The sequence below is a fragment of the Anolis carolinensis genome, chromosome 3 (genome assembly GCF_035594765.1).
Source record: "Anolis carolinensis isolate JA03-04 chromosome 3, rAnoCar3.1.pri, whole genome shotgun sequence".
Classification (NCBI taxonomy): Eukaryota; Metazoa; Chordata; class Lepidosauria; order Squamata; family Dactyloidae; genus Anolis; species Anolis carolinensis.
Genome location: NC_085843.1, coordinates 245,271,888 through 245,282,447, shown reverse-complemented (window position 1 = coordinate 245,282,447; position 10,560 = coordinate 245,271,888). Strand labels below are relative to the sequence as shown.

General features: G+C 44.0%; 1 protein-coding gene across 1 annotated transcript in view; it reads left to right on the top strand.

Annotated features, from left to right (window-relative positions):
• The first annotated feature begins 7,012 nt into the window (after positions 1-7,012).
• LOC100557485 (integral membrane protein 2C) overlaps positions 7,013-10,560 on the top strand; it is a 28,936-nt gene continuing 25,388 nt past the window's right edge. The window contains exon 1 of the mRNA XM_003218337.4: positions 7,013-7,200. Within this exon, the coding sequence (XP_003218385.3) occupies positions 7,060-7,200 (141 nt within the window). The 5' untranslated portion in view covers positions 7,013-7,059. The remainder of the gene's footprint in view (positions 7,201-10,560) is intronic.

Below are 10,560 nucleotides of genomic sequence, written 5' to 3'. Positions count from 1 at the left end.
TGAGCTGCTGCCATAAGAATTTAGGAACCATTCTAGAATGTAAGAATATAAAAGTCATAATGACTTGTAGTCATCAATAGCATAATCCCCCCAGAAATGTGTATTACATCCTTTTAAGAATTATCTAGATTAGCAGCCAATCCACCTCATCCCCATAGGCAGATTCATCCCCATGTTTTCTGCAGCAGCATGACAATTGTGACGTTTCATGATAAAGCTGGTTGTTCAACATCTGAAGAGCCACAATATATAGAGCTTTCTAGCATTAATTTGATGTCATAACATTCATGAGGGGAGAAGTTAACAAAGTGGTCACAAGACAAGTCTTATAAGAAAAAAAACCTTAATTAGTGCAAATTGTATCCAGATGAACAGTGAATTCTCTCTTTGGTGCAATGAAAGCCAATCCATGTGGACAAATTCTCTCCAGTTCAAATTATTTTAGGACAGCTGCCATAAAGCATATAAATGGATCCCTAGTTCAAGAAAGAATACATCTTTTTGTTGTTAATTGTTGTCAAGTTGCCTTTGACTTATGTATGCGAGTCTTCCAAAACATCCTGTCATCAACAACCCTGCTTAGGACTTGAAACTAAAAATTGATATTTAAAACAAGAGCACTGAAAATATTTAGCCCTATAGTGACTTTGGCTTGAGTTGAGATACTTGAGAAATTGAGCAGGAGACTAAAGCAATTTGAAGTCACCATATGTTCCAAGAATTGGATCGCCATCCTTCCCATGGTGTGTCCTTTCATTAAATACAGTCAGATGCTTCCTTTATTGAACGTTTCACCTAACTAAGTGGCAGATTTTAATTGCATTTGCTATTTAAAATTCAGTTATATTCATTTAAGACAGTCTGAAGTGGAAGAGAACACATTGACCTTGGCTACTTGAAATCCTGGGGCATAAACAGTCTGGTTGGTGGAGCTTATGATTTAAAATGACACCATCGAGTCCAAACTGCAAAGAGCATTTTATTTGCTAATTGAGTTAGCTGTTTCTAGCTGTGTTTGAGGCAGATCATCTGATAAACATGAATTCATCACATGCTTTTAATAAGAAAGACAATCTCAGAACGTCAAAACAAAGATCAATCTGCTACAAATATATCTAAAATCCAGTGTGTATTGACCAAAACTTTAATGCGCAAACCTAAGTTCTTGAAAACAGTGACCCAAGGACTATCGAATTCGACACATGCCTTTCACAATGGGAATAGAGGTGAGCTTTTTAATTGTGGCACACATTTCCACAGCCATCCATTCTCCATCATCAGTTCGCCAGTGGTAGTAGCAGAAAGGCTATGTGTCATGGACATTATCAGAAGAGGCCTTAGAGCTCCCAGATCCAAAGCATCTCTATTGTTCTTTCCATAAACAGGATTGAAAAAATATCTCAGGCTCAGATCTGACAGACAATTCTTTCCCACTGGAAACAATGGGAAGGGATATACATTATTTCTTTAATGTATATCCCACTTTTCTTCCAAACAAGACCTAAAGCAACTCACAACATGAATTAAAAGAAGAGCCATGATTTTTTAAAAGAACCCCCTAACTACCATATTATAACGCCAGTACTTCAAAACATTTAGAATGAAGCAGAGAGTATTTGAAAATTGGGACATCCGTTGGGATAGCAAGATGGTTGTTTATGAAGCTATTGTCCAACTCTGTTGTATGCCTGCAAATCATGGACCATTTACACATGTCACTCTCAATTTCTGGAATGATTCCATCAGTGTTGCCTTCAAAAAATCCTGCAAATCTCTTGGAAAGACAGGCAGACAAACGTCAGCATTCTGGAAGAAGCAAAGGCCACCAGCACTGAAGTGATTATTCTCTGCCATCAACTTCTCTGCACTGCTAACTCCGCTTTAACTGCTTTGCTCAATATCATGGGATCCTGGGGTTTGTAGTTCAATAAGGCACCAGCACTGTGTGGCACTTAGAGTGGACTCAGTGTGCCGTAATTGTACAATCCTAGGAGAAAGGGAAATACAGTAGAGTCTCACTTATCCAACATAAACGGGCCGGCAGAACGTTGGATAAGTGAAAATGTTGGATAATAAGGAGGGATTAAGAAAAAGCCTATTAAATGTCAAATTACATTATGATTTTACAAATTAAGCACCAAAACATGTTTTACAACAAATCGACAGAAAAAGCAGTTCAATACACAGTTACGTTGTGTAGTCATTACTATATTTACAAATTTAACACTAAAACATTGCAACGTATTGAAAACTGACTAAAAAAACATTGGCTACTACCAAATTGACTACAAATAAAGATAGAATTGCATTAAATGAACTTACAGTAACAATATTGTCAGATATTAAATCCATAAAAAGTTTGATCCTTGCTGCCACAGCTGTGTATCCAGGTGGGAGGCAAATTGTGTTGGATAATCCAGAATGTTGTATAAGCAAATGTTGGATAAGTGGACTACTGTATTAGCTAAATAAAGAGATATCTTCTCTCATTACCACTAGGTGCTGCTAGTTCTCTTTCTCTTTGTGTAGAAGTCCTCTGATGCTTGATTTTGAGGGATTGTGGCATATTATTTGAGAGCACTGGAGATGCTGAAAATCAGAATTTTGAGCTTGTTTTTGGATACACTGAAACCAATACTACCTCTCTATCAGTGCTGACCAGTAAGCAGCAAACCCTTCTCCCACCTCTGACAGATTAATGTACGTACCTACCTATATAAAAGAAGCCCTGGTGGCGAAGGGTGCTAAAGCAGTGAGCTGCTGAACTTGCAGACCGAAAGGTCCCAGGTTCAAATCCCGGGAGCAGAGTGAGCGCCCGCTGTTGCTCCAGCTTCTGCCAACCTAGCAGTTCGAAAACATGCCAATGTGAGCAGATCAATAGGAACCGCTCCGGCAGGAAAGTAACGGCGCTCCATGCAGTCATGCTGGCCACATGACCTTGGAGGTGTCTACGGACAATGCCGGCTCTTCGGCTTAGAAATGGAGATGAGCACCAACCCCCAGAGTCAGACACGACTAGACTTAACGTCAGGGGAACCTTTACTTTTATCTTACAATTCTCTACAACAGCTTCACCATCTGCTTATCCATTTCTACCTATATAAAAAGCTGGTTATGTTATTTTCATAACCAAGACAGAATACCCTAGGAGCACTTTCCTCCTGGGAGCTAAAAGGCTTGGATATCAATTTCATAACTGCTCACCCATAGAAAAACATTAGAACCATATCTAATAAACTAGAGCTGATGCAGTCTATCCAATGCAGTTTTCTGAATCAGCTCTGCAAATAATCCCAGGAACAGATCTAAAAACCAAGACACCAGTAATTGTTTTTTTGTTGGGCTGTGCTATCCAAAAATTATAATAATTCTTGTGCAGAACTTAATAGCTTTTGTTCTTTTGATCTACAATCCAAAATTACCAATTACCAGAATCACCCAGATAATACACACTGGGAATGTGTGTGTGTGTGTATGCATGTGTATATGTATATATGCATATACAGTAGAGTCTCACCCAACATAAACGGGCCGGCAGAACATTGGATAAGTGAATATGTTGGATAATAAGGAGGGATCAAGGAAAAGTCTATTAAACATCAAATTAGGTTATGATTTTACAAATTAAGCACCAAAACATAATGTTATACAACAAATTTGACAGAAAAAGTAGTTCAATACACAGTAACATTATGTAGTAATTACTGTATTTATGAATTTAGTGCCAAAATATCACGATATACTGAAAACATTGACTACAAAAATGGCTTGGGTTATCCAGAGGCTTGGATAAGCAAATGCTGGATAAGTGAGACTCTACTGTATCTATATCTGTATCTGCACTAATTCTAACTTTAGGCTTTTTGAACCAGGACTATATATATACACACACACATATACTTACATACATACATACATATGAAGTGTCCTGGTTCAAAAGAGCTAAAGGTAGAATTTGTGCAGTTTGATAACACTTTTAACTGACATAACTTAATGCTGTGGAGTCCTAAGGTTTTCAGTTTGGTGAACTACCAGTGCTCATTGGCAGAAAAGGCTAAAGACTTTCTAATACTACAACTCTGACGATTCCATAGCATTGAGCCATGACACCTAAAGTGGTGTCAAAGGGCATTAATTCTACAGTTTAGATGCTCCCTAGGATTCTGCATTTAAAGTCTTCTGACAAAACCTTCTGCTTCTCTGAAATTGAGTAGGCCAATCCCACATGCCTAGTCTGGCAGCTCAGTCCAGTCAACACACACAGGCTCCATCACCAAGGCAATGAAAGGGCTGCCATAGTAACTGAATTACTCATCATCATCTGGATTTCATAGCAAGCAGGCGGTTGCATTTCTCCAAAGCAAATAAAACAGCTATTCTTCCTGACACCACCTTGTCTATTGTTTCAGTTAACTTATTTTGTGATGGGTCCCACCCAGCCTTCTGTGATTCTATGCATTTTTACTCAGAAGTAAGTCCCATTGTATTCTATGGTACTTACTCTTAGATGTGTCAAAGCAGTTCTTACAAGCGTGAAGAGATGGCTCAATATATACCAGGCATGTACAAACTTCAGCCCTCCAGGTATTTTGGATTTCAACTCCCACAATTCCTAACAGCCTACCAATTGTTAGGAATTGTGTGAGTTAAGTCCAAAACACCTGGAGGGCCTAGGTTTGCCCATGCCTGATATATACTCTGTTTATGAGGGGGACACACACATACAGGCAAGTAATGAACAAAATAGGTTCTGTAGGTTTGTTCTTAAGTTGAATGTGTATGTAAATCAGAACAGGTACATTCTTAAGTGTAACTCCAGCCACACACACACACACACACTTTGGATAGCATAGGGAAGGGTTAACATCCCTGTGCCATTAGCTTTGCTTCAGAAGATTTCACCTCGCTTTCTGTTCATGTGAGAATTGGATTTTTGAACATTTTGGATTGTTGTGGAAAGAATTGGTGAAAAAGCTTCAGTGGAGACACCTTTCCCCGATGATAACTCTTGGCATGCTTTGGATAACAGGGAAGGATTAACATACCTGTTCTGTTAGTTTTGCTGTCTGTGCCCTTCTTTCTAAGATTTCACCTCCCTTTCTGCCCCTGTAATAATTGGTTTTTAAAAATTTGGCTTGTTGTGGAAACAAGGATTGGTGAAAAAGCTTCAGTGGAGACACCTTTCCCCAATGATAACTCTTTCAAATGTGAATTTCCCTTCCAAGGGGTAGATTTCTAACACTTCCTATTGTCTCACCCCCATTCTTAACTGTGAGTTCATAAGTTGGATGTTTGTCACTCCATACATGTATATGTACGTGTGTGTGTATCTAAAGGTAAAGGTTTTTCCCTGACATTAAGTCCAGTCGTGACTGACTCTGGGGGTTGCTCATCTCCATTTCTAAGCCGAAGAGCCGGCGTTGTCCGTAGACACCTCCAAGGTCATGTGGCCGGCATGACTGCATGGAGCTCTGTTACCTTCCCGCCGGAGCAGTACCCAGGCCTGTAGCGAGGGGGGGGGGTTCAACCAGGGCCGGCCGGAGATATTTTTTGATGTAAAGCGGGGGTGCTGAAAAGCGCCCCCGCCACCGGCGCCCTGGCCCCGCCCAGCGTGCCCTGGCCCCGCCTCCCACGCTGCGTGGGAGGCGGGGCCAGGGCGAATAGTGAGGGGGCGGGGCCAGAGTTGGCCCCGCCCCCGTGCCCTGGCCCCGCCTCCCACGCAGCGTGGGAGGCGGGGCCAGGGCACGCTGGGGGGGCGGGGCCAGAGTTGGCCCCGCCTCCCACGCTACCCCCGCTCGCCCGTCTGGCCTTTTGTAGCAGGCCAGACTTCAGCGGAGGTTCCTCCAGGCCGCAATCGCGGCCTGGAGAAACCTCCGCTGAGTCTGGCCTGCTACAAAAGGCCAGACGGGCGAGCGGGGGTAGCGTGGGAGGCGGGGCCAGCTCTGACGCCGCTCCTCCCCCCGCCCAGCGTGCCTTGGCCCTGCCTCCCACGCAACGTGGGAGGCGGGGGCAGGGCACGCTGGGCGGGGGGGGGGGAGCGGCGTCAGAGCTGGCCCCGCCTCCCACGCTACTCCCGCTCGCCCGTCTGGCCTTTTCTAGCAGGCCAGACGGGCCAGGGCGCACTGGGCGGGAGGCGGGGCACCGTCAGGGCGGTGCCCCGCCTCCCGCCCAGCCTGACGGCGCCCCCCCGGGCCTGCGCCCGAGGCGGCGGCGTCAGGTGCCTCATTAGTGGGGCCGGCCCTGGGTTCAACCCACCCCCCCCCCCCAAAAAATTTTCAGGTTATAAAAAAACCCTGGTTTACTCATGAATTTTAACTGGTTAACCAAATCCCCATGCTAAGTCTATGAGACGCAAAACATTAAGAGTCCCTCCAGGCACTATCTCAAGCAGATATTGACAGGTTTGTAGTGGGGGGGGGGGCTGCTAGGGGTTCAGCACCCCCCCCCAAATTTTCAAAACCCCTCCCGATTTTTTTTTTCTGGCTACAGCCCTGGCGGTACCTATTGATCTGCTCACATTGGCATGTTTTCGAACTGCTAGGTTGGCAGAAGCTGGAGCTAACAGCGGGCGCTCACTCTGCTCCCGGGATTTGAACTGCCGACCTTTCGGTCAGCAAGTTCAGCAGTTCAGCGGTTTAACACAATGTGCTGCTCCTCAAAACAACACATTATGAACAGACAAAACATTAGAGGCTTGAGACGGTTGCTATCTCCAACACTAACAGCCTACTGGCTGCTAGGAATTGTGAGAGTTGAAGTCCAAAACACCTGGAGGCCCCAAGTTTGTCTATGCCAGATATACATATTCATACATACACACACACACACATATATATATATATGGAAATCCTCGCAAACAGAGCATTGTAAAACAACAAATCTCAAGATCTAGCATTGAGCCAAGGCAGTTAAAGTGGTGACAAAGTGCCTTAACTTGGCCGTGGAGGAGGCAGTGCTATGCTTGCGTGGGCCGGGAGGGGGCGCGCGAGAGGAGGAGGAGCAGGCGGGGGCGAGCGGCTCCCTGGGGCTCACTTTGGGAAGCGCGGCGCCGGCAGAGCCATGGTGAAGATCGGGCTCACGCAGGCGGCGGAGGGGCTGAAGCCCACCAAGGAGGCGGAGAAGGCGGCGGAGGAGGAGCGGGCGCCCCCGTTACTGCCCAGCCATGCCATCAAGGCCGAAATGTGCCTGCCCCCGGACGGAGTGAGTAGCCAGAGCCGGAGGGAAAAGACGGGGCGCTGGGAAACACAGGGAGAGGCGTTGAGATGCCCAGGATTCGCTGCATCCACAATGTGGAATTCATGCCCTTTGACTATCATGGCTCAATGCTGTGAAATCGTGGGAGTTCCAGTTTTCCATGGTGACTCACCAAGCTGCAACTCCCACCATTCCAGAACATTGAGTGGTGTCAAACTGCCTTAAAGCTATGTGTTGTCGAAGGCTTTCAAGGCCGGAATCACTGGGTTGTACGACCATGTGCCAGAAGCATTCTCTCCTGACGTTTCGCCCACATCTGTGGCAGGCATCCTCAGAGGTTGTGAGGTCTGTTGGAGACTAGGCAAGTGGGGTTTATATATCTGTGGAATGATGTCCAGGGTGGGAGAAAGAACTCTTTCTTGTCTGTTGGAGGCAAGTGCCAATACAGTAGAGTCTCACTTATCCAACACAAACGGGCCGGCAGAATGTTGGATAAGCGAATATGTTGGATAATAAGGAGAGATTAAGGAAAAGCCTATTAAACATCAAATTAGGTTATGATTTTACAAATTAAGCACCAAAACATCATGCTATACAACAAATTTGACAGAAAAAGTAGTTCAATACATGGTAATGCTATGTAGTAATTACTGTATTTACGAATTTAGCACCAAAATATCACGATGTATTGAAAACATTGACTACAAAAATGCATTGGATAATCCAGAACGTTGGATAAGCGAGTGTTGGATAAGTGAGACTCTACTGTGTTGTAATTGACCATCTTGATTACGACTGAATGGCCTTTCAGCTTCCAAGTTTTAAACGGTGGTCCTTTTATGTCTTCATACTGTATTTTAAATTGGTTCTGCTTCCTGCCTGGGGGAATCCTTTGTTGCGAGCTGTTAGCTGGCCCTGATTGTTTCATGCCTGGAATTCCCCTGTTTCCTGAATATTGTTCTTAATCTACTGTCCTGATTTTAGAGGACATGTGGTCAATTTCAACAGAAAGGAGAAAACTATAAAAAATAACAAAATCTGGCTATCAGTATTTTTTTAAAAAAACGCTAAAATCAGGGCAGTAAATGAAGATCAACACTCAGAAAAACAAGGAAATTCCAGACATGAAATAATCAGGAGCAGCTAACACCTCCAACAAAGGATTCCCCCAGGCAGGAAGCAGCCAGGCTTTGAAGCTGCAAGGCTTTTCAATGCTAATCAACGTGATTAATTGCAACATTCACACTGGCCTCCCACAGATATATAAACCTCACTTGCCTATTCTCTCCAACAGATCTCAACAACCTCTGAGGATGCCTGCCATAGATATGGGTGAAATGTCAGGAGGGAATGCTTCTGGAACATAGCCATACAGTCTGGAAAACTCATAGCAACCCATGCCTTAAATTTACATTGTAAATCAGGCTTGGGCAAACTTGAGCCCTCTAGGTGTTTTGGACTTCAACTCCCACAATTCCTAACAGCCCACCACCCGGAGGGCCCAAGTTTGCTCATGCCTGTTGTAGATGCATCCTCACCGTTAAAGGAGGGATGGGATTTGCTTGAAGCAATGCCCTTCAATGTTATCCTGCTATTAACCATGTCTGCTGCAGTGCGAAGTGTTTTGGAGAGTTTTTATCTTGAATCAGCCATTAATTTCCTCTTAACTGCTCTTGTTGGACATGATAACTGCAAAGACTCATTTGCTGATATGAGTCAGTGTATCTGCCTGCATTTTTGCGTGGTGTCATACTGCATTCATGCAGATTTTTCCAAAGTCTGGTCTTCTAGTTGTTTTGGATCTCAGCTCCCAAAATCCTTGATCATTGCCTAAGGCTTCTGGGGGATGAAGTCTAGAACAACTGGAAGACTAGTGTTTAGGAATCACTGGAACGCTAGCTCTCAAGGCCCTTCCAGACAGGCCCTATATCCCAGGATCTGATCCCAGGTTTTCTGCTTAGAATCATAGAATAGTAGAATTGGAAGAGACAGAGACCTCATGGGCCATCCAGTCCAACCCCCTCCCAAGAAGCAGGAAATCACATTCAAAGCACCCCCTACAGATGGCCATCCAGCCTCTGCTTAAAAGCCTCCAAAGAAGGTGCCTCCACCACACTCCAGGAGAGAGAGCTTGAAACTGGATTATATGAATCTGCACTGCCAGATAATCTGGGATAAACAGAAAACCTGGGATCAGATCCTGGGATATAGGGCCTGTTTAGAAGGGCCCTTAGCCTCAGAAGGAGGACAGAGAAATAGGGAGACTTTTCAAGGGGAAATGGGGTTAAAGCAGGCATGGGCAAACTTTGGCCCTCCAAGTGTTTTGGACTTCAACTCCCAAAATTCCTCAAAGCCGGTTTTGCCCAGACCCCTCATTTGTTAGGGTTTTTTTTTGTTTGTTTGTGTTTTGGAAGGGGCACCATTCCTTTCCTGAATGACTGCAGGAATCCAAGAATGTCTGCCGGCTAGCTCTCTTGTTTCAGTAGTAAATGGGAATTATTATTTTTGGAGAGTCTCTTAGCCCCAACAGAGAAAAGTCCTGTGGGCTGCTATAACGAACAGTAGTATGCCAGGGGTCCTGGTTGCATACACCTGTCAAGTGTATTATATTTGTTAGGGGAAAACTACCCTACAATATAGCACAACATCCAAAAAATAAACAGGATACTAAAAATTGAGCATTAGCTCACAGTATGCGGACAAAAAGTACCTTTGGTTGTGGCTGTAAAGAATTTAGATCTTAGGCAGGCAAAGATGCAGAGTCCAATCTTAAAAATCACTAAAGGTTTATTTACAATAATAAAGAATAACCACATTTCTTAATAATCAAGAACTGGGTCTGAGCTACTCTAACTAACACTCATCTCTTCTAAGGTTTCAAAGAGAGGGAGGATTATTTATTTATTTATTTATTTATGTCATTTCTATCCCGCCTTTCTCACCCAAGGGGACTCAAGGAGGTTACAAATCTGGCAAGATTCAATGCCAATAAATAACAATACAATAGAATAAAACACAGAGCAATTAAAAACAGGGTTGTTGTATGTTTTCCAGGCTGTATGGCCATGTTCTAGAAGTATGTTCCAGAACATGGCCCTACAGCCCGGAAAACATACAACAACCCTGTGATCCCGGCCATGAAAGCCTTCGACAACACAATTAAAAACAGTTAGGCATTAAACAAATGAAACCATATACAGAACTTAAAACATGTAAAGTGCTTAAATCCATTCATCCAAAAACTTTGCACATAATCCTTGATCCAGACCATGTCAAGCCATAAAAGCTTATTCGTTAAACGCTTGCGTGCATAGCCAAGTCTTTAATTTCTTTCTAAAGCCTGCTGGAAGTCGTTGGGGAGGGAGT